The sequence below is a fragment of the Colletes gigas genome, unplaced genomic scaffold, assembly GCF_013123115.1.
Source record: "Colletes gigas isolate AHSC1104 unplaced genomic scaffold, ASM1312311v1 Colletes_gigas_Sc00012, whole genome shotgun sequence".
NCBI classification, from domain to species: Eukaryota; Metazoa; Arthropoda; class Insecta; order Hymenoptera; family Colletidae; genus Colletes; species Colletes gigas.
In genome coordinates, this window is record NW_025106641.1 from 6532488 (window position 1) to 6559275 (window position 26788).

General features: G+C 47.2%; 1 protein-coding gene across 4 annotated transcripts in view; it reads right to left on the reverse strand.

Moving 5' to 3' along the window:
- Window positions 1-4999: 4999 nt before the first annotated feature.
- The window catches only part of LOC122399100 (homeobox protein homothorax), a 500548-nt gene continuing 478759 nt past the window's right edge, over window positions 5000-26788 (reverse strand). For 2 of the 4 annotated variants that reach the window (XM_043399504.1, XM_043399500.1), the window contains 2 exons: window positions 12023-12191; window positions 5000-11234 (listed from right to left, as the gene is read on the reverse strand). In XM_043399504.1, the coding sequence (XP_043255439.1) occupies window positions 12025-12191 (167 nt within the window). In that variant the 3' untranslated portion in view covers window positions 5000-11234; window positions 12023-12024. The remainder of the gene's footprint in view (window positions 11235-12022; window positions 12192-26788) is intronic. The other 2 variants (XM_043399502.1, XM_043399501.1) reach the window with 2 other exon arrangements.

A 26788-nucleotide genomic window follows, 5' to 3' on the forward strand; every position in this document is an offset into this window, starting at 1 on the left:
GCGCGGATGGAATATGTTCTGCCTTCTTAACATTCGTTTGTCAATTAACCCTTGGCAATCGAAACGCTTCCATACGTCGACGCCTAAAAAATTCTAGTTTTTTCCAAGACCATCTCTAGGCACTCGGTGCCTGGAGCAATAATGTCATCGCGAAAGAATGAGAGTTTATTCTAAAAGAATGCTCCTTGCAACCCTGATAATTGGTCTACTCAATAATTAAGAAACATCCCCATTTCTTGTTAACAGAACATGTATATTGAAACTTCTAAACACCTTTAATTTCATCTACTATAACCTCCACCATTCAAAGATAAATTCCATTACAGTTAGAACGTGTTCTCCTATCTCCATACAAGATGAAACAGTAGAAGTGCTCCTACCTTTATCTAATTAACAAACATCCCCCATTTCGTTATGAAAGCGTCAACAGTCTGCGTCACAGAGTACACCCTCTCCCATATTCCCAGTGTAGGACACTCGCGATGAATGATCCCGGTGCAATGGGAAACCTTACGAACACTCTAATCTAATCGAATTAAGAATCATCCCCATTTCGCTGCAAGTGTGTCAACAACCTTCACTCTAGAAATCGAATACGTCCCATCGAACGTCCCTGATTTCATCAAATTTTCAACTATCGAACAACCCTTCTATGGAAGATCCGTCGAAGGTAGCAACCCCCATTTCTCTCTGACCACGTTCCAGTAACTAAAATCGCTGAAACGCCACGGAGTCAAACGCCGCGCGTCCTCAGGCGCCTCCAGCCGCGAGGGTGGCGAACCCGGGAACTGTTGAGCGAGGGAACGCGCATGCGCGTAGGTTGGCGGCGCGACTAGTCGCTTCCGCGAGGGTGGAGGCAGACGGAGGAGCGACGAAAGGGTGGTAGCCCAGGCTGTCGGGGTAGTGGTGGAAGCCCGGGGGTTGCGTTCCGCCGGCGGGGTGGCAGTCGCGCAAAACCGAGGGTCGCCCACGGCTCTGCTCCGCTCGCTCGCTCGCCCTACGCTCTCCGTCTCGCTCGCACCACCGTCGGCTGGCCGGGGGTGTTTCCATGGATACGGCGCTCGCGCCTTGACATTGACAAATGGCTGACCGAGGGTGAGCCGAACACAGCGCCGCTTTTACATATGCAGGGACACCCATTTGTCCGCGCGAGGGGGTGCTACAGGGTGGCACCGACGCGGGGGAGGGACGGGGTGAAAGGGTCGCGGAAGGACCAGAGACGACCATCGCCTATTGCCACGCGTTCTTTCGGCCTATCCAAGAGGCGGACGACATTCTTATCCGGATACAAATTTCCAGTAACGAACTACCCTTCACGAAGAAATTAAAATTTCTAGGGATTGCTTGGTATCGAACATTTTGCCAAGGTCATTTTAAGGACATCTTGATTTTTATTTTAAATATGGAAGGACTGTGGATTGGATTTGGACAGTATAGAAATAGTTTACTATTCTTTTTATTGAAATTTATCCAGATAAGAATTTTCCTCGTACTTGGCGACATCGATACGCCGGTTAACTGTTAATCCTTTTTAATTGATACGCTGTCCGTGGAAAATTTTGATGCGATCTAGCGAGCTACCACGCGCGCAACTGCTGAGTAATGAATTAGGGGATGAATTTAATCTTGAAATGGCCGGCCTGCGACTTTGTTTACCTCGTTATTTTCGGAGGGGTGGCAGACGCAGAGTTCGGGGATATTTGTGTACTATATTCGTTCCGCTAGCCTGGGAATGTGGATTATCAACGCGATACGTTCAGATTTCGGGAGGCCTGTCTTTCCATTTGGTGTTCGTAGATACGTCAAAGGTTTTTATCGATGGGAATCTTAATGGATACGATACGAGGCTATGATTGGGAGTAACACGTAATAAATAAACTCACATATTTTCTATATATGGATTAACCCCTTGAGGCATCGGGGTAATATTTCATCCCCATTAAATTTTTGCACATACAATCTTTCGAGCTTAACAAAACTTTTTATTCGCCAGATTCAATAATTTTCAAGAGATAAATTCAGTAAATTTATCACTCGTTTGATTGCCACTGATTCTATATTATTAGATGTTTATTGGATCATACGCAACGGTTTATTTTAAATTCAGCATTTATATCTTCCTACCCACATTTCAACCTCAACTCTTGCATCCTCTTCGTTTCTTCTAAATAAAACAAATATCGATAATTTCACAAACCATATAAATAAGAAATAACAGAAACTCTTAGAAATAGCTAAATAAATTTACACGGTTAAATTACAATTTTGTGTGTTACAATCGGGACGTGGTTCTTTATTTTCGCAACAGCAGTAGGTCCAAGCATATAACAGTTGTTAAAATGATATAAACGTTGAGTTATTTTATTCGTCGTAAAGCAAAGATCTTATAAAATTGTAAATTTATACGACGAACGACGTCACGAGTCTTTGAATCTTTCGATGCTCGTCGTCCTCGAGGATATCTCGTCCCACGAAGTGAAAATCGAAGGCAGAACGGGTATCGACTTCTCGACTTCCGTACTCTCGCAGAAACACCGAAGAAAACAACATCCTAATCGCGTCCCAGGAGAGAAAACGATACCAGCCCCTTAGCAGTACTCCCTAATAATGACCCTCGAGCTCGTACGGCATAAACGGCCGCCTATCGCGCATTACTACCCCGAAGTGGCCACTCCCTTCTGGCCAGCCAGTCTCGAGTCTAATATCTCATTACCGCGCCAACAGTCGGCCGTACCGAGCTGCCATTACGAGATTGTTTGCTCACGGGGCCTTCCGTCTAATGTATTGCCAGCTTCCTGACGCGTTCGACCGTGTCAAGCCAGGGGTCGCGTTCGTTCGACGAACTTTCCGACGATCTCGCGGATCCCACGTTTCCGTAAACCAGAATCCACCCCCCAACGCGGGGTCAGCAATTTCAATTTCACTTATCGAAAAGAATTACGATCTTCGAGCTACCGACTTTACATTCGAAAGTTCCTTGTCAGTCTTAGGCGGTTCCCGAGGGAAATTAACGAATTTGTCAGATTTTTATTGCACGAGGGATCCAACCCTTGAATTATTTAAGCGAGGATCTTGTCTTCGTTGTCGATTATCCTATTCTTTAAGCTTGGAAAACTTTTAAATATTTGGACCGGCTAAAACCAAATTACCTGAAATATATTCACAGGTCCAAACTAGAAGCTCTGTGAGAATTTATAGAATAGAAGTAATTTGCGAGGAAACGAAATTTATTACACTTTGTACATTGTTGTTAAAGCTATTATAATAACGTAACCTAGTTTCACAGCTAGGAATCAACCCATTCCCGAGCAGCGCACGGTACGAGTTATTCCAACCGTTGAAGTCCCTGAAAGACGTGAAAAAACAATCCGCTCTTGTCGCGAAGGTGGGGTGTTGTCCGTCGGTAAAAAAAGTAGAAATCCCCTGGCAGGGTGTTCCCCGGGCTGACGATTTGTCTCGTTAGAAGCTGGAAAACGTCGACGGCAGCGCCGACGTCGGCGCTTTTCCCGATGCTGACGGCCGCCAGAAAGCATCGACGGTAGCAAAAATAATTGGTGCCTACCCCTTGATTCCCGACACTCGCGTAACAAGGTCCATTTCCATGGAATAACCATCAACGGTAATTGGCACCTACAGTGGATACGCGGCCCCTATCATATTTCAGAACGCTGGTGGGCGGAGGGGCGGCCGACAGGGGTGGAAAAGAGGCAGGAACAGGAACCACGGTCCAGGGGATGCGTCGCGGATCGCAAATGTGTGTTTTATACAGCGACCGGCACCCTTTCGTTTTTCAGTCTGACCAGGAGCCAGGGGCGGACGGGGGTGACCTTTGCGGATAACAAAGCCATCGACAGCTCGCTAACAACCCTTCGACCGCCTCGACCAAGATCCGCTGTCGCATAAACCGTCGTTCCTATGGGGATCTTGTTTCGTTGTCTGCGACGATCCTCGATGAGGAACGATGGCTTCCAATTCTCGATGGATGGATGATCGTGGTCGTCAACACCCTATAACTGCTGTTGGGATAGATTTAATTTTGTTTCGCGAACGAAATTTTGCCTTCCGACTAGTTTTCAAAATGTTTAAAGAAATAAAAAATTGAGAATCGATGTTTGCAAGTAGGGGCAGATATTTTGTTGAAAAATTCACGATACAATACATGGTTTATCATTTTTATAATGCTCGTATGCAGCTGTTTGTCTTACCTGCTTCGAAAGAAAGGAAGATGAGTCTTCAAAGGCTGTCGGGATCGAAGAGTATAGCTAGAGTAATAACAGGAAACTCGTAAAGATTTTTGGGTAATTTGATTCGAAGAATAATACGCTATCTATCTTCGCGTATCGATGCGATCCGACTTTTCATTAATTTCGAATAAGCAAAATATATTCCACGGTCGAAATAAACTATCGATCGAAATGTAATTCGGCGCGAGCGTGGTAATTTCCAATTAGCGTAACTGCAATTAAACGAAATTAAAATTTCTATCTGGCATAGAATCGGCAATTTCCGTTTCTACGGCGTAGAGAGGTGTATCAATAACGATTTCGAAAATCCGCACGGACGAAATTAAAATTCCTTGTTGGCGTGGGAATTTCCAATTTTCAATTTCACAGTGCCGGGGACTCGCGTATTATTGCTTTTCGAAATCCACAGAAATTATCCGAGTTTCCCCGGGACGCAAGGTGTTGGATATTCGGCGCTCGCGATAAAACGTGATACGCGCGTGATGCTCCAACAGAATCGAAGGACGATTTCTCAAAGAAAGGCGTATGCAATTAAAAAATATAGTAAATACTTGGTACCCTCTAAAATATTTACGATTGGGGAAAAAGGAGGAGTAATTAGTGTCGTTAATAGGTTAAAAATTGTCCAGACTTGGCTTAAAAAAATCGAACAAGCAAAATCGTGACTCCTGGACCGAAAGAACGGAGATTTACGAGCATCACGCCCGCGTCGATTTTCTCGCGAGCGGTTCAAATAAATGACTGCACACAGGACGTACACAAGATGTAGCATTTAATGCTCACGTTTCAAAAAACACTATACAATGGACACTCTCTAACATAGACCACCTTTGCATCGTCCTTCCTTTCATCGTCATCACGTCGCGATCCGTGAATAGTACGAACAGTATCGACCGATTACGCAAAATGATCGACGCTGTTCCGTCGCGATCGAGACGTTCACCGCGTCTCGACGCGTATCGGGGGGATGATGCGTGTGTAGGCTCTCGTTACAAAATGGACACCGTGATATTAATACTTTTATTCGCGACGAACGCAAATTTTAGATTCGTGAAAATTAGAGTCGAAAATTCGTATTTGCTCGCGAGAAAAATTTGTCCAGCTCCGTCGACAGGTATCGTTTCCCTTCGTCTGTGCGTTTTCTTTCCACCCCTTTCGTCTCGAAACGTGGACTCGATCAAAAAAAATAAGAAGAGATAACCAAATTTTCCCCACGTCGCGGACCGACCAGCGAAGAGCGGTTTCAGCAAACACAGAACACATTTCGATTTAATTCGTTTTTGTTTTAGTAAATTTATTTGCCGTTCCTCTTGTTTTTTTTTTTTTTTTACTTAAGGGTGTCAATAGGTCGTCAATACGCAAACAGTTGAAAAAATCTGATTCCATACCGATATAATAAATTTTTAGCTTACTATACACATCATCGTCGTCGTCAGCATAATCATAATCATAATCATCATCATATATCATCATCATGGTTATCAGCATCATCATCAGCGTTATCGTAATCGTTTCACCCGCGTGACGATCGTAACGACGACGGTCGCCGATCTTTCCGGACGGACGCCCGTGCGTCTCCACCCCCCCTCCCCTCGTCGGTCGTCGTCGTCGTTACGATCATCGTCGTCATCGTCGGCGACGTGGTTCTGCTATAACATCATCGTTTCGCCGTAATTACACGATAATTATACATTATCCAAATCCCTTCTCTAGCCTTTTCGCTCGCACTCTCTCTCTATCTCTCTCTCGCTCTTTCTCGCTCAGATCGTGTTCTCTCTCGTCCGTGGTCATTCTTCGTCCAATCTCGCGTAACCCACTCACACACGCACGCACGCACACGCACAAAACTCTCGCTCACGTTGCCCTATAATCGTGTCGCCGCTCATAAAATCTTTGTTTTAAGTTTCTTTACCCTCTAACATGATTATTACTTAGATACCTTACGTGTTACTTCGTATACATTTTTAAGGCGATGATTCAATCGGGTGAACTCATTTAGAAAACGAACAGCCAATAAACGTCGTCCGTTCGCCGCCGTCTTCACGTCCCTTCCGCCGGAAACCTTCCCTCTGTGTCGCAGGGTCGGAAATCGACCCCTCCGTTAATCGTTCGTGCGATCCTTGCACTTCCACGCCGCGGTATACGCGTCGCCGGGCATTTCTACGAAAATATTGATCGCGTTCTCCAACTAGCGGGTGGTGTCGGGGTGGTTTGTCGGGGGGGTTGAGTGAAGGGGGCGCGTAGGGGGGTGGTGGTGGTGGTGTGGCGTGTCAGAGAGCGGGGTAAAAAGACGGAGCGGCCACGTTCGCGCTGGACGTTGCGCTTTCCGGCCCTGGTAAAAATAATTCAGTTTCACCGATAAATATTGGTCCGTCGCTGATAAGTCGCTTCGAACGAAAATGATCGTATACGAATGTCGTCGCCTCTCGTGGCCCGGCGATCGCTATACATCTCGTGTGCGCCTCCTTCTATCGTGCTCGAAATCAATTCGCGTTGAAATTCCTCGCGAGCGCGGCGACGGGTTCCCGGCCGCGTCGTCGCGACGCCTCGAAGGGGGGCGGGCCTCAACAAAATTAAACAATATATCGTTCAACAAATAGAATTCGTTTAAAAACCACGCCGCCCCCCATTTCTCGACGATCGACGACGGGTCGTACCGATCGACCGCCCCCGTTGCGTGTCCATGATTGTCTCGTACTTGATAATCATTTATTGAATACGATTGTTCGCGGCAGTCGCGGCCCTCGAGATCGTCCCGGGAGCATCGGACGTCCTTCGATAAAAAACACTCCGGGGAGTCAGACTTCCTGGTGACGGCAGGCGATAAAAACTCTCTCTCTCTCTCTCTCTCTCTCTCTCTCTTGCTGGGTCACCGCGGTAAAAAGCTTTTCACTGAAAACGACGGGCTTAAAACTCGATTCTGCGTTAAAAGGCTTAAAAAATATGTCGTTGCCGGCCTGGACGGTCCGCGAGGCCGCGACTACCGTCTGCTTCACACTTGTTTCTGCGTATACCCATGTATCCTGGTGGCTTCGTCGTCGAGAAATTTCAACCAGTCCGGCCGGAGCCCGGAATCGCGCGATTTCGAATCTCCCGCGGCCCAGGATCGCACGATCGATTGCCACGCCCGTGAAGACGCCACGCGTGCGTCTCGACGACGCGTCGGGAATTTCTCCAATTAACCAGGACCTACGTCGACGCTTCTCTCGCACCTGAGTCGTTCGGTATACGTGGGTTATCGTTTTTTTTTTTTTTTCTTCAGTATACTAACACGCCGCTGCGACGAGATCGAAGGAAACCGCGAGTCGTTCGCGCGTCGACGGCTCGATGGAGATCCGTGGATTCCGTCGATCGCGGATCGAGCGAACGACAAGCTGGGGGCCTCGAACGATCGGCGACGCGCGGCAGGAGCAGTGTGTTTACATTTAAAATTTTTTTATACAAGATCTGCGTGTATGCGGGCGTATTGAAAATATCGATAAAATTTCTCTCGTATGCTCTGCGTTTCTCTCGTTCGCACGCGTCCATTTTTTCTCTCGCAGCCTCTCTCTCTCTCTCTCGCTCTCTCTCACGGTCTCTCTCGTTCCCTGTCTCGCGTCGCGGATCCCCCGTTGTCTCTCTCGTCGATCCGAGCGCTAAACAGTCCGGAACGATGATCGATGCGTCATCGTTCGCCGCGCGATTTTCGAATTTTCCCGCGCGCCACGGGGGACCCGCGCGTCGCTACATCGTCGCTAATCGGCTCCGACGTATAATCGACGTTTAATTTATTGAAATTTCAACGTTCTCGCCATTCCCTCTCACACTGTATCCAGTCTCTCTTGATAAACACGCTCCGATTCCGCGGAGTATCGTTACAAAGGGTCGCGCGAAAAACGTGTCGCCCCGTGTTGCCTCGCTCCGTTCGCGTGTTCCAGATTTCTTCCCTTCTTCCTTTCTTTCCTGAATTTTAAGTACGTTCCAGCGATTACGGGGAATTAATAATTATACGGCTCGCGGAACAATATCCCGTGGAAAGATATGAAATTGAGATTGATCGATGAACCACCGCCCGGACGTAACGGGATAAATTATTCTGAAAATTTCTCTAGAGCAACGCGAAACAGTTGCTTCGATCGATAAAAGCGCAAAGTGGACCTTCGTGATTTTCGTGTATAGCTTTGTGGACGAATTAAAATTCTATACGTGGAACTGTGTTCGATAGAAAGATATGGAATTGAGATTGATCGATGAACCTTCGTCGCGGTGCACTGGAATAAATTATTTTAAAAAATTCTCTAGAACAGCGAGAAACGTGTAGAGTAAGTGGACCTTCGTGATTTTAGTATATAGGTTTTAGAATGAATTAAAATTCTACTGTTTAATTAAGTATTCGATGTAGTTGGTCCTCGGATAGTATTAAATATGAATTTGGTAAATTCGCTTCAAGCTTTAAAAAAAAACATCCCCTCGCGATTGCACCCTACGAAAGATATGACACCAAGATTGACATCGTACATTGTGTCCCAATTAAGAAGCTACCGAGTATTGTAGTCTACAATTTTGCTTCCAAATTTAGTAATTTTTAAAGAAAATATACAAACTTGTATATAAAAGTAAAATTAAAGTTTCGAAAGTTCAAAGGACACGAAAATGATGTCGTAACTCGAAATTTGGTGTTTCCCCCGAAAAGCCTGAGAATTCGATGAACGAAATGGTACGACCGAGCGACGGGGAGTTAAACTCCATCAACGACGATCAATCTCCGCGTGAACTCGAGTCAAACGAATCCTGTCCCCGTCAAACGAGAAACCAGGCCCAAAAGGACGATCGCAGGAAAGCGAGGAAGAGTAGGAAATAATCGTGCTCGATCCTTGCTCGTTGTGGCTCGTCTTTCCCGGATTCTCGTTCTCCGCCTCGCGGAGGATCACACTGGTCCAACCAGAGAAACAGAGAAGACGAACGACGAGCGAACGGTGGCGGTCGCGAAACACCATAGGGGCCGTAGAAATCGAATTTCGCCCTTTCGCCCTTCTCCACGTTCGCCGCGGTTCAATTAACTATTTATACACAATATATTATATGATAAACTGTAATCGTGTACTCGTTCGCCCGTTTGGGTTCATTTAATTATCCTTACGGTGTGGGCAGACGGGGCTGTGAGGGGGGGAGGGGGTAATAACGCTCATTTCACGCATGTGTACGTGTGTGTACGTGTATGTATGCGAACGTGCGTGTACGTGTGTGTCGAGTTTACGCGTGTCTGCCTTTCTCTCTCTCTCTCTCTCTTTCTCACTGTGTGGAGTCGGGTCAGGTGGGGTAGAAGGGATCCGACGACGTAGAGCGTCCGATCCTCTCGCAGGTATCCATACTTTTGTATTTATATATTTATATATATGTATATTTTTTTTTTGTTTTTCTGTGTGTATATAAATATATATACATATACATATACGCTGTATAATCCCTCACCGTGGACGCCCGCGCGAAACATCCACATTCACGCGCTCACACACTCGCACCGTTAACGTCGGGGGCCAGCGTCGCCATTAGCGTCGTCCCGCGTCTTTTGTACCCACCTCTACGCACACCGAACACGGCAACACACGCGAGAATAATCGTCCCAGTCCAATTAAAACGCTCGCTTATATATATATTACAACCGGGGCCACATGTTACTTCAGTTATGTATATATTTATATATATAATTACTTCCTCCTTAAATCAGTAAATTCATTTATAATTAATAACTGTACAAATTTCAATGTCACCTATATATATATGCAAGTGAATGTGGTCGACGCTCGAATCCGGCACACGCGTCGATTTCATTCCTCGTCCTAAACGGTTACTTTTTTCCCCCTCTTTTTAAATCCGTTCACCGTCTCCTCTTGCGCGTCGTTCGCGCCTCGCTTCGAATTTTCGTACAGCACGTTGGAAAATTCCTCGTTAAAATCGTTTTCGTCTCTCAGTACCGTTTTTTTCCATTTTCTTTTTAATATCTGTATCCGTTTGCTCGAAACGACGCGCCTCTAAAAATTCTCTTCTCTATTTATATTTATTTATATACCCGTATATATCTATACACACGGTTTGCGTCCTCTGCGCGCGCGTATTCTGTGTATATATATATATACATATACTCGATCTTATTTTTTTTCCCCCCCGTCTCTCGTCCACTTTGTTGTCCGGTAACCACCGCTCTCCGTATTTCTCTCCCACGCGTTTCTTCTCGTCGCCATTTTGCACACTGGACAAATCCCTATCTATCACGGATACGTGCGAGCACCGGGTTCAAACCTCCCTCTATCCTCCTCCTCCTCTCTCTCTCTCTCCCTCGCCTCTCTCATCTCGTTTTCTTTCCTTAATGTACACGCCCGCTAAATTGCCTATATCACTCGTGTTATCCATGTCCCTTTTATTTTCTCTCTCGTTAATATAGCTCGATCGCGACCGTATTAAAATTTAACATTTAAATTCATCTTCGATCACTACAAATATTACACCGCGACATTTTGTACACAGAACAATCACATGAATTTCCACGCGGCTCCTCGTCCCGTTCGCGAAGCCGCACTACCCTCTTCTTCCCTTTCCCCACCCTTGCTTTCTGGATCCCGCGTTCAGACGCATCTCTCTCTCTCTCTCTCTCTCTCCCTCTGTCGGTCGTATCTCGTTTCTCTTTTTTTTTTTCCTCTTTCGTCCTCGTTACCGGAGACCTTTCCCTGGGATTCTTCGCGGCGAACGGCGTCCCTCGACACTGCGCACCGCCATCTTTCTTCGCGGTGCGATTCCACGGCTGCTTCCTCCCGATCCTCCGCGTCCCGTCTCGAGTATCCGGCACCGCGAGCCTCGACGCGCAGCGTGGCCGAGAAATTTCTTCCTTGTTTCACGCTGATCACCCTGCGCTCGCTTCAACGCCGACCGGAGCACGGTGCTTCCGTCACGCTTCTACGTTTCCCGTTCCGCAAGGACCGTCATTCCATCGTCTACCTTGACTCGCGACTACTGCTGCAACGTGAGAAACCGGGCTCGAATTAATCCACCGCCTCGCGGACGTTACGTCAACCCCTAGACGCATCATTTTCCACCGAATCACCAAAAATCGGTCCCCTCGAGTAAATAATTCCTCTTTCGTACGTGTCGCTACTCGAGTCTGACTGGGAGCACGAGCGTCGAGGGGTTGACGAGCACTGGTTCGTACCAGCCAGAATTTTAGATTCATTCGTAACCCAGCTGGTCCCTTCACTGCACGTTGTTGGAAGAAATGTTATTGCATCAATGTTTATCAGAATATGTAAAAAACATTGGAGATCTTAAAAACTCTGATGTACGAATGAATCTAAAATAGTAAACATTCACCTCTTTTTTGTATTGTGACTTTTCGCCCCCTCTGAATCTTCGTGCAAAAGGAGAAGAACGCAAAGAATAATAATTTGAACGAACTCGGTGTTCCTTAATGCGTAAGAAGTGAGAGCACGAGTTCAGCAAGAAAATTTGATGCACAAAGTTGATTTAAAAATTGACTAGAATCTGTGTCCAATTATGTTAATTTCCGCCTACTAAGAAACACTCTGAAGCACGAACGAGTTACTAGGAAATATTCGCGCGAGTTTCTTGCATTCTCATTAACATTCTGGCCGAGATTCAGTCGCGGTCGTCAATCTTCCCCCCTGTCGAGGGGAGTGTCCGCGAACTCGATTATCGAATCAGGCGGTCGTATTGTTCGGCGTCAATGTCTCCGTGTTGCCGTTGGAAACTGGACAACGCGAAGCTGACCAGGCTACTTTCCCACGTACCTTTATAAGTGATGTCCATAGTACTCTGGCGGGTAATGGTACTGATTGTGGAAGGTGGGATCGCCGGGCGGCCGGTGCATCATGCTCGCCGCCTGTCCGTCCATCATGTAGCCCATCGTCGCATCCGGACTGTATGCCCCGCTCGGACCTGCGGACAATGGTGGAAACACTACACGTTACTACGGTTAGATCACTGTTCCGTAATTGGCAAGCGGGTATTGGAAAAGCTCGCCAGTCCCCTCGAACGGCGTCCTCGAGTTCCCTCTTGGTGTTCTTTCGAACAATACCCGGGAACTCGATCGACGACCAAGAATGGTCTCTCCACCATCGGGATCTGGCGAGCTGTGTAATCGTGATTGGTCCTCCTACGTTCTATGCTCTTGTCCCCTTCTTTGGATAACAAACAAACGCGAGATACCCTCAAGAATATTGCATCAATAATTTTTAGTCGCTTTCTTGGAATCTCTAGTTTCATTGAAATTCACGGCAGAGGTGGATGGTTACGGATGGGTGTGTAATATTTGTTCTTTCTCAAAACTAAAATTGGGAGTGTTATTGTTGCTCTATTATAAGGAACTATCCTATTTTTGATTTTAATAAAATTGTATTCCCTCTTGGTGTTCAACAATAATTTTTCGCTTTCTTAGAATCCTAAATTTTATTGACACCAAAGTGACTGGTAGCAGATGGAGTAATATTTTTTCTATCTTAAAACTAGACATGGGAGTGTTATTATTGCTCTATCCACACCTATTTTTCATTTTATTAAAATTGTAAGCTCTGTAATTCATGGAGATTTATTAGAAAGTCTGAAACTCGATAAGATTCGTAAATCACGAGCGAGAAGGGAGCCTAATATCGCTAAACGGACGCGAACCGGAAGCGCGGCGGCAGCGATTCCGAGAGGACGAGACATCGGGACCCGGGGATTCAATCTTCGTCGGCTCGGAGCGGTTTTGGTCGACGGCGACGACAGCTCCTCTCTCTTTTCGTGAGCGGTAATGGAGCCCGGAATCCACGGGAGGCTCCCCTAGTTTTAATGTCGGTATCTTAATGTATATTGCCGCGATAAATCAAGGGCACTGATTGCGTCCTACCCTCCGGCACCAATACGAAAGCGGCGAACGAAAGGCAGGGAGAGGAATCGGGCGTCATCGAAATCTCGAACGTAAGCCAGAGAGCAGCCATTGTCGAACGCTCTTCTAAGCCTTTCTTATGCTAAACACGAACGGACTATCTCCTCCGGAACGATATTACGCGCGGCGTCCTTTATTGCCAGACGTATACTGTATTTTTTCCAACTTTAGGGCGCGTTCCCTCGCTATAAAAAATTTTGCTCCAACGAAGAATCAATTCGACGCTTTGGAACTTTGACTTTGTACGATTGTAAGCTGCATAACTTAAAATTTGTGTAACTTTCAATTCTATTCAAAGTTATTGAGAATTAAGTATTTTAGTAACTAAATTTTTGTTCAAACCAGACATAGGACTCGGTAAAAAATTTAAATTTAATTTGAGCTCGATCTGTTTGGGTCGCTCGAGGTTTGACTCGATATAAGACCGAGTGGAAATACGACCGCCAAAGGTTGACCCCGCGGGCGACGCGGGTCTAACGAACGCAACGATAAATTCGGTTAATAGCTCGTCCTTCGTGCCAGGATTTCTGCCCCGAAACGTCACCGATAAATGGCCTCTCTCGCCTCCCACCGTTTTCCATAGCTCAACAAATTTCTCATCGGCCATTTGTCAGGAAACCGGGAGGAAGATTTTTCCCTTTTTCGTTCGTACGTCCGTTCCTTTTCTGTTCGACGAGGTCCCCCGGTCGCGGTGCCGCCGCTCGAAACGAACTCGTCGCGCTTTGCTTCGCCCGCGTGCCGAACCGTAAATCACAATTATTGCCAGCGTTCTTTGCCCTCCTCTCTTTATCCGTCTCTGCAGCTTCCTTCGGACCGTTTTTCTGCCGGCGGAATCGCGAATCCACGACGGTACGCAAATAAACTTTTCTTTATCAGCGTTACACTTTGGGACCAAAAGTACACGACGATCGTCATCTTTATGGCAATGGAACTTTAGTCAATTTTATTAATTTCAAGAATTTTCTATGATCGAGGGTCTATGTCGTGCAATGGAATTAATTTTTAAACGTTGCCTCTCAACTTTAATATATTACACAGGGTGTTCGACCAACCCGAAAAAAAATTTTCGAATCATTCTGGAAAAATTATTTTTAGTTAGAGGGGTCAATTACAATCATTTTTGGTCATTACATGTACCCTCGAAATCCTACGCAGTTTTGAGAAAAAAATTCGAGAAGGTGTGAAATTTTTCGACAAAATTAAAACATTTCAAATCGTTCAAAAAAAAATTATTTTAGTTGCAGGGGTCAATTACAATCATTTTTGGTGAATAGACATACCCCCGAAATTCTATGCACTTTCGAGAAAAAAATTCTTTACCGAACATATAATGTCTGACCATGAAAGAACGATTCCCCTGAAGTTTCATGCGTATGTTTAAAAAATCATAACTTCTGAACGGATTGGAGGATTTTAAAGTTTCAAAATGCAAATGACGCGTATTTTGATGTAGAATACGTAGAAATTCTAACAATGTTGGAAAAGTTATTCCTTCGCCCCGTAAAATGAGGAAAACTCCATAAATGTTGTCAAATTTTTAAACGTCCACAAGTCCTATAATAGTCAATGGATTTCATTGAAATTTAGTGTGTCAGTAGAGTTCATGAATAGCTACAAGAAAGTACTTTTAAGTAACGATAAAATAGAAAGACATCCCATCTCCAAATGGAAGAAGAGTCGAAAGTAAAAATGAATTGGTGGGGTAACGGGGAGTAAAAAGTAGCGTTCCGAAACGCAATTCGTTTTCCCGCGCGCGGCGCCGATCCCGCGGCGTGAAGGATCAACCGGGCCGTTTTCCACCAATCACGGGAGCCCGAACGATTATTGCGAATCCAATAAAACCGACGGTCCGCGGCGCGTAAGTCTCTCCCCCGGCAAAAGGAGCGAGCGCCTCTCGTTCTCTCGCGGCCTATCCAAGGCCCCGTTGGAATGTAGTCTCGTATTATAGCCGCTACGATATCCCACTAACGAGGGACGCGCGCTTGCAGTGTGATTAAACCGCGCTATAACGCAGCGGGGAGTCCCGGGACGGCCGGGACCGGCCACAATATCGGAAATTAAGGAATCGGCCGCGCGGGAGTCGCTCCAAGGAATCGCCGAGTCGCGAGCTTGTCTCTTCCCGTACGCGCAAATTGCGTCGTTAAGTACTCTTTCGTTCGATCGCTGCATCGCGATTATTCCCCGTTAAATTGTCCGCGGATCGAAAGTTATGGTCGCGCGTTAGCGATCGAAGTGGCTGCATTCTTTATTTCCTCGTCGATCGTGCGTTTAAAGTCTCCAGTATAGTTTACTCGTGATCAAGAAATCGAAAGCTGTGGCCACAAATTAAATTTTAAAACTTTGGTGTGGAATCGGTGGAAATTCTTTCTGCCCTGAATGGTCCGCGAGATCAGCGCCAGTTAATGTGCGACGTAAGTTTCTCCACTTTGTTGCATTTATGGCGGGGTATAAGATGCCAGGTTTCTTTGATCTTTTAGCACGGGCTATAGAAAAATGTATCCTAATTAAGAATCTTTCATGGAAGCGATTAAAACACTTTTATGCTTGCATAGTTTCTTCATAAAAAACATTTAAAAAAACGCGTTTTACAGTAGAAGACCCCTTCGATATCGTAATTTGCGAGAACTCGAAGGAACAAGTTTCTGTTATTTCGGGTCTCCCGTACGGGACTATCCATTCGATTATCGTTCGATCCGACTCGATTGACCCAGACCCCCGTTCGCGCGGAACATCCATCGTCGTTCCGCGTCCGATATCCAACCACGAACGATTAAACCGACATACTCGATCCCCTCCAACGGCGGTCGGGCACGCCGCTATCGACAAGAACAAAAGAATCGATGGTATCTCTCCGGGTCGTCGGATTCTTATCGAGCCCCCGACGATTCGCTATCGACCTCGCCTACGGGCACGCCGGAGAAAAAAGCCCCCGTGGCTCTCCCTCTCATCAGGCTTTAATAAACGAAGACGAACCATCGGCAGATATGATCGCCGCCTTAATGGCAGTTCTTACGGCGCCTTTGAGTCTCGTGGAGATAGCGCTCGAGAGTCGTACGGGGAGTTCGTTAGCCGCTTCCTCGGTCGCGAACGACGTTACTTTTCCCCGGGAATCGACCATGGAGGGACTCGTTGCCGGCGAAGGATCGCGGGAAAAAGTCTGCGTAACGCAATAAGGCTGGCCAGCGGTGTACGTCGCGTAAATCCGCAAAGCTTGGGAAGCCCCGACCCTGCACCCGAAATTACCCCTGCGCAATACCGTCGCGGCTGGTGATTTATCTGGAGCCGTTTCCAGCGCGTGGGAGTAGCAGAGGTTCGTTAATTGCGGACGCGCTAAGTTGCGAGCGAGAGAGTCACGGGTTGCAACCCGGGCAGGCAACTTCGAGACGGTCGTTTCGGGGCCCGAAGACGAGCCAGAAGCAATAGGGATAGGAATTTTCTTGGATATCGGTGTTGCTCGATCGAAGGGAAGAAAAGGTCGTTCCTACCGGAGAGTCGTTATAAGGGTTTTAGTCGATTGAACGATGGTCGAATCAACGGCGATTACAAATTGGCCGCGCGCGTAATAAATAGCCAGCGAATTGATTAATAACGGAGCGTTAAACCGCGCATCGTTATAATCGACGATGAATTATGCGGGCCACCGCGCGCGCAAAGGTCACCGGTAGGAATTTATGACACGGTTCGGAAGCGACTCGCGAGGAGCGTCCAGAGCACCGATGAGATCGAAAATATAGCGTCCGGCGACTTTTCGATTGATTCTTGAATTACCTAATCGTTTCGTGATGGCACAGAAACGATGTATATGTCTAGAGTTTCTTTGGTCATGGGTTTCTCACTCTCGCCTCTCTTCGTCGGGTGAATCGTACAGTTTAGTAACCGATTTCAATGCCTTAAAATAAATTCGCGAAAAAGAAGCAAAGGATTTTAATTTAGCGATCGATCGCTTAAGAAAGCCACCTGGATCGGGGGTTCGGGGTACCGGCGTAACGTAAACAAAGCTTTCTCGAGCAGCTGCACGGTATCATTAATATAACGCAGTTATTCCCCTCTCCACGGGGCAACTTTCCAGCCGCATCCGCGATTACCTTTAATCAGCGGGCTCGAGCAAACCGCAAAACACGGAAAGACACCTTCGAGCAGCCACTAAAGCGTATCTATTATACCGGGGAAGATAATCCCCTCGGAAACGAGGTAAAACTTCGAAATCCGTTTTGTGGGGGTGGCGAGCGCCCGCGATCGCAAGATCCAGAGCTCCGCGCCAACACGGGAACAACATTAGTAACTTATGGTTGCGGCCTAGGTGGATGCCTGGCTGCGTTTCAGACGGAGATCCGGAGGTACGGAAGCGTGGTAAGGTCGACCCCGCCGGTGCAACCTAGACGAGCGTGGAATCCTCGGGTCGCGGGGGTGGAACAAGCGGGGTAAGCGGAGGAGGGGGAGGGCAGCTTCTGAAGTTTAGTTGCAGGCGACACGGCGAGCGTTTCCCCGCTCGGAGTTTCTCCGACGGAGTTCCAACGGAGTTCGGGAGTTCGGAGTTCGGAGTTCCCTTCTCGCTGGTCGGGCATAACCCCAAACCCCCCCGTCGCCGAGTTTGTCGGTGGGGCTTTCACCGGGCCGGAACGGTGCGAAAACCGCGGAAGAAGGTGCGCGAGGAAGACCGGAGAAAGACCGCCGGAGTGATAAATATGAGCAGTCTAAGTAACAACCATCAGTTCCCGTAGTTCGCGGCCGAGTGCAGTAACGAACTTCCGGCAAGATTTAAAGGAGGCCGTGCACGGTTCAACCCCCCGTGACCTCGCCGGAATTGACGACTTAATTAACGATGCCCACGGCCCGCGAACGAGTCGGGGGATGCGGTTTTTCGGAAGAACCTTCGTCGAGGGGGTGTTTCTATTTTTCCGAGTCGATATTCAAGCCATCTTTGTTCTCTTTCGATTAGACAAATATGAATTTTCGAAACGCTTTCTTGACACGTTGACTGTCGAGTCAAAAGTGTAAAATTCTTTGTGAGATCTAAACATCGACTTTTACACAACTTTAAACTATGGTACATAATTTAAAATTTTTCTTGGGTCTGTCATCCTCTATACAGGGTGATACATGCAAGTGTAACTTCTAACTAAACTAGTTACCAAGTCAAAATTTCGTTTTCAGAAGATCAGAAGTTGCACGATCCAGAATTTACTTCTTCCCGTTCAAAAATCGCGAAACTTCGGCATTATCGATAATTCGTAGGTAGGAGATAGTGTCCAAGATTGGACCACGAACATCGAGGAGTCGAATGGGCGGGTAATATCCATCGAGAGCCAAACTACCCTTCCGAGAGGACGACGGAAGATCGTCACGGTTAGCGCATGGCGGAGGAAGCCAAAAACTTCCCTCCCCCGGGTTCACGGACAAGCAAATTCCAAGAGGCACCAAAGGGGGAGGAAGAAGAAGACGAAAGGGAAGGGTGATCCGTGGAGCGGAAACCGGAAATGTGCTCCGGAACCTTCAACAATCCCTCGATGAAACTATTGGTCATCCGCGACGCAATACCGGATACGCCGGATCTAATAACTCATCCGCCTGCTGCCTGCCCCTCCCCTCCTGTCTCTTGTTATTTTGTTTTCTCCGGTGTCTACCGGTTTTTCTCGCGTCGTCTACCGTTTTCCTAGCATTGTTCGTTTCGGTCCCGATCGGAGATTACGTCGTCGGCGGGAGAATAATATCGGTGTCGCGTAGCGCGCGGCATTGTGACGATTCACAATGAAATTTCTGCCGAATCGGCGACGTTTCGCCATTGTCGGCGCGCTCGGATTCGTAAATGGCATGATTAGAACGGGCTAATGGAAACAATCGCGGAAACCGGTCGACGTCGTCACGCGTCGCTCGTTCCGCGTTTACGTCGTATCGTCGAAAACGCGGACTGTGATTTACGCCTCCATATGGCTTCTTTGAGAAGCTCCAATCGTTGGAAGATTTGAAAAAAAAATCGTGGCGAACGGTTCGGACTCGAAACTGTCAACAGATTTCGTGAAATTTTGAGCCTTGATGTCACAGAAACGTATCGAAAATACCCTGAAATATCTAGAAGAAACCAACATCTACCATAACATATATAACCACACCAAAAGAAGAGAACCCAGTACCAAGTGATCGCTAATGATCGGTGCGACGTAAAACATGAATTTACAAAAGAAGACAAGGCTCGCGGAGACACAAATTTCCAGACGAGGACCCTCCAGGAGACAGGGAACTCGAGGGGCTCGGTGACGAAACAATGCGTCCCGGACGCCCTGGACTTAAAACGATCTCTCCGGGGGTGCTAGCCGGTGTGATATACGACACGACGTAATTGCAGGAATTTAATCAATCAGAGATATATCCTAGCGCGACTACAAGGCAGCCAGCTAACCTTGCCGAGCCGAGTTAAGCCCTCGGGGAGTCTCATTTAAGATAAACCCACCCTGGACCGAGCGACGTCGGGGATAACCGCCAACGACCATCGGTGTCCTTCTCGTGGATGATGAAACGCTAGGACTACTATCCTAGATACGCCGTCGCCGAGTCTCTCCTCCGTGCTTTCCACCCTCGCGATTCTGCTCTCCTCTTCCTCTCGTTGTTCTTATACGAGGCCTTTCCTCTTCTTGCTTCTTCCATTTCTCTATGCAATACCCTCCGAACGTTTAGAAACAATCGTACGTGATTTGCATGGCTCCAGAGGTTTTTAAATCCAAAGTGGTTGATAATAGAAATTAGTATCCCATCAAAAATTGAGGCGATTAAAAAATGGTAACCCTCGATGAATAGAAAGTTCATAATGTATAGAAATACTTTAAAAAAATTTTTCAAAATTAAATTCATGGAACAGAGGGTTAAAAATGTTTGAAGACGTTTGCAATGATTTAATTTCGCGATTAAATTCGGGAACATTAGTCGACGCTGTGACCACGGCGTCAAATGTTGAATTCGAAGATCCGGAACGTGCACGGACGTCCGCCAGAAACGGGCCAGGGTGTACACGTAGCGTAGAAACGGCCACACACAAAAGCCCCCGTCTCCCCCCTCCTGCCTCTGATATATAGCCCCTTGGAGGTCGATGACTTCTGCTATTTTTCTTCCGCTGTCTCCAGCAAGCAACTTCCCTTTCCTAACCTGCACCCCGCCCGAACCTTTCGGTTCTTTCCTACGTTCTTGGTCTCGGATATCCAGGAGCGGACATCGATCGAGCTGCTGTTACACCGGGGCACGGAGGATATCCCGGAACGCGGAACGTCCCGGGAACGCCGGCGAAATCTCCGGGAAATCGAGCTCGAGGTGCAGGTCCTTTGTTTGGCTCTTCGAGGCATCGAACGTCGCTTCGATCGCGTTCGCCGCTGGCATCGGAACGGCCATTCGTTTTTCTCCGTGTTGCTTGTTTCTAGCGGGGCGTTTCGCGAGTCGCGTTGCAGTTTTGTCGAACGTTCGTTACCTAATTTTTTAATTTTTCTTGCACACTAAGTCATATCGTTGTTCAACTTTAAATAAAAATTCGAATCTTTTCTCTGTGTCTCGTAAAGCTCGGAGGATATAGATTATTTACGAAAAAGTGTCAGCTAGTAATTGTGCAAACATCTTGTATGCATTTTATATTTTATAATGCAGTTTTATCGCTCTCCAGTTCTTTTGGTGCACAGAGTCAAAGTTGAGGTCAAAATAAACATAGAAGACAGCATGAATTAGAATAGCTGATGCACTCATCAAATAGGGGATAAAATGCCCTTTAAAATGAGCGTTCGAACCAATCGATAGCATGATTAGTTCCGGAGATATGAGGATTTTAGTTTCAAGTCGATGCAGTGGCTAGTTTTGAAGATGTAAGGCTTCGAAGTTTGTTTACGTTTCATTGTTGACCACACGTGTTCGTAGTAAATAATAAACATTACGTCACTCTGTCACTTGGTTAATGGGTCAACGTGCGAGAAGGAGGTCCAACGAAGACAGTGATAGTCGAATTAAGAAAAATTACCTTTTACATAAATTACGATATCTCGAAAACGGAAAGTCAGATCGACAGAAACCAAAAACCATTTTGAAGAAGAATCTTTGCTACCGTTAACAATGCCTCAATAACTAATTGCTAGTACTTTTAATACGCGTTGTTGGACTGTTAGACTGACCTAATATCGTTCCCTTCTAAAGATAGAAAACACATTTCGCTCGATGAAGATATCGAAAGCATTGAACGCGAACACACACACACAGAGACGTATAGAAAGCGATATCGATTCTCGGCGGGAGCGTTCAGCGAAGTACTTATTTACGAATGCATAAGCAACGAGCATTACACGGCAGATTTTTGTCGTACAAGATGCAGAGCATCTAAAAGAGAGAAAGAGAGCCCGGAGAGCGAGCATACGAAGCGGGACAGGGTAGCAAAGAAGCTACTGCATTTATGGATGCCCTCTCCCCGTGACAAGCCAAAATTAATTTACCCTCCCCCCCTCTGCGGACCTATCCGCGGCGGTGTTGGCATATTTTAACCCAGTTCTTCGGCCCCGTGCGTTTTTTACCCCAAACCCTCGTACCCCACCCCCGTGTTTCTCGTCAGCCACGAGTTCACATAAATTGCTGGCCGCCGGACAGACGGACGGATCGGGATTCGCTAAATCTGCCCAGCGATTCGATAAAACCCGTGGAGCGCTCGCGGCTGACTGGCTCCTTAGTTGACGCGATAAATAATTAATGATCCGAGGCACGGGGCGGGCGGAGGGGGGGGCCCACGGAGGGAACGGCGGGGCCGCGGGTCCATAAAACATTTAATATTTATAAGGTACGAAGCGGTCGGGACGAGAGAGGGGCAACCGCCTCGCTGGGATATATATTATCGGATCTTATACGGCCTATACGCTATTTAGATATTTTAATTAACCGATTGGCTATAAATTATGATAATTAAGGAGGCCTACGGACCGAGGTGAGCCCCGCGGCTCTGCCCACGCCGTCGCGATTCGCGTTCTTTTGCCGCTCCCGGGGACTAGACGGCGACATGTGCGCGACGTGGATCCGCAGGACCTGGATTTTGTCTCGGACATGGGTTTGCCAGACTTTCTAACCATCCTCGTACTTCATTCTGTTATTTCAAGTCTGCCTGAATCTTCTAAACTGAAGTTCTTCAGTAAAAACAAATTCATGTATTGGTTACATCAGTAACGAAAGGGAATTGGCAATCGATCTTTGTAGAATAACACCATTTAAAGGAATTGTTGTTTATACATTTAATTTCCAAGTTTCTCTCGAGTCCTCTCAAAATATAATATTTCGATTATTAGTAGAAATATCGGATCAGGAGTTGGTGAACTAAAAGAACGATGCTGCATCGAAATGACAACGATGCACAGTGCTTGTTATGTCTCCGTACGTTTGGTACGGACATCCGGAGGATACTCGTCCATTACACCTACAACGTGTCCGTTATCAGTCAGCGTAAACGCTTTCCTGCGTCGGATCGAATGAGAAAAAGTTCCGTCGTCGGAGTTCCTTTCAATTTCGGTCGAAAAGAGGGAGCCGGCCAGGCGTGGGCATCCAGACAATAACACGTTGTTTAAAAGGTGGTCGCGGTATTACGATTTGAACGAGGCGGGCGGATGCAACAGCCCCGCGGGCGTATCCCGTCAATGGATTACAGAAAGCATTCTTAACAGTGTCAATAAACGGAGGTTATGAGGGCCACAAACGTCGGAAGTGTCTCTCCTTACGACGGGCATAAATAAGCCGAGCAACGGCTGACTGGTCGTTTAAATGTCGCGAAGTAACTCCGCAGTCCGAGCTCGGACTTCTTCGCGCAATATAATCCGGCACGGCGGTCGTTCCTCTTGCTTTTTCCCGGCTCACGTACGTCCGTCGCGGTCGGTAATCACTTAACGTTCAATTTCTTAATCGAAGACCCACGGATCGAACGACTTTATTTCAGAGATCGAGAGAACGCCGCGTGATAAATTATCCTTGGTCCTCTCGGTCGACTCGGTGCTCGAAATTTCACTGGATTTATCGCCACCACCCGAGCAAGCGATACATGGGTGCTCTCAGGACACTTTTCCACGGAGATAGAATACATTAAAAATAAACGGAGCTAGATATGAATGCAACTCTAGTACGTTGTCGTGAGATCAAAAGTCATCGCGTTTTCATTCCATCGTGGACTTATTTACTTACTTATTTAATATAGAGTTTAGTATAGGGTCGAATTTCGAAGCAACGTTCCTGAAAGAATATTGAAAAAAATATCACAGTCTGAGTTTTTGCAAGGCGATCTTTCATCTAATATTATACATAATCAGCATTGTGTTAGCTCGATTACTTCATCAAATATAAATATAAATATAGTATTCTATATTACAAACACTATGAACCTAATATGAAAAATGAGGACCTCAGTAAAAGAAGTAAACATTTCCTGAATCGTTATTATATTTTAAATTTGACTCTTATCAGTCAAAAGAGCATAAAATTTCGAATAACAAGTGAAACATGTGTATGAAAAAAATATACGTAATTTTTACTGTTCCCAAAGGGGACTAAAATAAAGTAGAAACATTGAAAACGTTGGAGACACATTCGCAGGAATCTGGTGGACTGTTGCGAGTCCAGGTCGTCCGATTTCATTACAAAACGCTTCCCTGTCCCCGTGACCCTCGTCAGCCGGGATTCAACGCCTCTGGTCGAGCGACACTCGCATGGTAGCAATGAAAATAAACCGGTAGCGCAATTACCGAGCGAACGGGTACGTCTCGCGATGCAGAAAACGGCCCGGCGTGTTGCACGTACGCGTCGATTCCGCGTCGCGGATCGAAATCGAAGCGCTGGCTGTTCCCGATCGGCGATAAAACGACTTAACAGCACCGGGAACGGCGTCGATGCGTTTCCACGATACCGGACCCCTCGCCCCGGCCCCCCTCTTCGGGCTTCCATCGCACGAAGGCACAAGCCAGGTTTCTTCCTGCTCCGCCATTACCGCGTCGGAGCCTCGATGGCGAAAGTGGTCTAGGGGCAAACGGTCAACGAGACTCGAGATGAGATAGAACAGGCCATTATGGCTACGCCGATAAGATAGGTCCACCCTCCGCGTGATACGTGGTAGCCACGGCTCGCAACCTTCTGGGTACGGCTTGATACACCGGACGCGATCCACGGGCATGAAAAATCTAGTTGGCGGAGACGGGAATGGAACGGGGGGAACAAGGGCTGAAGCGCGAGAGAGAGAAAGAACGGGCGAGAGGAGGTCGAGCGAGGGCAGTGTCCAGCGCCCTCGAGAACTCGGACCTTATCTTTTCATACCGATCGTGACCGTCCAAGACTTCATTTCCGTGCTCGAGGAACTACCCCCGACCGCTCGGTTTATATGTACCTACGAGTAGCGAAATGGACCTCCTCGGGAGCGTTTACATGGAAAGGATTTCGACCAGACCGGGGAAATTAGTTGACGCGACGCCGTTGACGAGGATCGAGATAAAGTGACGAACCGAGGCGATTCCAGCAGCAAGATTCAGCCTTGATTTTCCTCGCGCTAGATTCACTCGTCAATCTCTGTTAACAATTTATATTGAATTTAATAATCCTTGTTTAAAAATCAAATTATACTATTCTTAATTTTGGTCTTTTCTATAGCTGAGGTCACTAAAACGTCAATCTTCCTCTGTTAACAATTTATATTGAATTTCATAACCCTCGTTTAAAAATCCAATTATATATTTCGAGATTCTTCTTTAGAGAGTACCTCGATTTTAAACACAATTTTATTTAAATCCACTATTCTTAATTTTGGCCATTTCCAAAGTCAAGTTCACCCGAAGGTCACACCGTGTGAAACTAAGTTTTCCCCGCAGATATAGCAATTTTAGAGTCATCTAAATCTAGCGTACGATCGGTAGGTTCCGGTAGCCGACTTACGTCCGATCAATTTTACGTTCCCATCACTGGACGCCCACGAGAGACGCGGTCGTCGATCGAAATTCGCTAATACGACGAAATGCAATTTCCTCGGTTAATCTCGTCGCGTGCACTCCGGCTCTGCTCGCCCCCCACGGGCAAATAATAACATTTCTATAAGTCGGTCGTTTGTATTCGACGACTACCGTGCATGCAACCCCATTTCAATTAACGTATGATCTATGTCGTATAAGGACCTATATCCCGGCACCTTTCGAACGCTGGGGCCGTAATGCGCGGGGGATCGGTTCTCTAAGTAACTCTATATCACGTCTACGTGACACGAAACTCCGAGAAAAAAATCTTCCACGGCCGAGAAGTACGGCAAGGGGCAGAAATCGTCCTGTCTTACGGCTGTCCCCTCGGGTTTTCTGCCGGTCTGCGCAGGACTGCGTGATATATCGCTCCTATTTGTCGAACAATACGTTCCAACGAGGTGGTAAACAATAAAACGGAGGCGCACAAAACGTTAGTCAGAAGTTTTAATCCATCAGAAGAATTTAAATCTCTGCAGGATACACATGTCGTTACCTCACTGCATTTTGGGAACTGTCATTCCTCAAATGGAGTAAACAAATTGCTTGTATTATCCACGTATTTACCGGAAGATCGACGTAACAAACAACGAAGTATTTATTATGCCCCAAAAATGACTTCCTGTTATTCCTCGACCATCGAAACGAACTCTACATAATAATCGATAGAAATTTTCTTTTTTTCGGACGATGATCCTAAAGCTTAAAGCAGATCTGACTCGAAGTTCGTATCCATCATCGGTTCGACGCCCGAAAGTGGCGAGAACTTTCCACCCAGGTTAATTTAAATCCAAGGAGCCAGTCGGGCGTCGACGCTTCCGATGACGTTCGCCGGTTTAGCGGCCGGGGGGGTGGCAGAAAAGGGTGGATAGTTCGCAATTTCTCCCGATTCCCGGGTCCTCGGGACATCCATTTTATTTAGCGCACCGGTGGACCGCGAGTCGGTGGCGGAGGGAACGTTAAACTCGACGGGCGGAGGGGCTTTCTCTTTTTCTCCGTCCAGCGATATCCCATCAGTGCCAGCAGGAACGTTTACAGCGGGCTGGTGTCCAGCCACCGGGGCGATCTCCTTCGCCATCCCCCCCCCGTGACCACCCTGGTCGCCCCAGCGAGTTAGCCAGATATAGAGCGACGCGGAGATCGAACCGCACGACCATCGGGGGCGGAGACGGAAGAAGGAACGAGGGGGGGACTTCGGGAGGATGGGGTGTCTGGACCTCTCCCGAGATGGACACAGAGAATCGCCATTACAAATTGACAACCTTGATTGATGGCCAGCACGGAAGGGACGACCAGAGGAGGACGGAAGGATCGGTCGGGAAGAACGACGGAGAAAAGGGGAATCGGATGTGCCTGGAGTCCGAGGGGGTTGCGACGGGACGAGGGCGAGGGGATGAGGATCGAGCGAGATGGAGTGGACGCACTGCCACGCTACGGTGAACCGGACCCTGGGTTTCCGAGGGACCTTCCACGGTCAGATAGCGTTCCGTGGGCTTCTGTATAATGGGGAACGATACCAAGCAGAGTCGCGTTATCAACCGAGACCTCTCAGCAAGTGCGTGACGAATGGCCGCCGGTTGATCCGCCTTCCAATTCGCTATATCCGATGACCGACGGACGATCTTTTGAGTTTCAGCGGCCAGAAC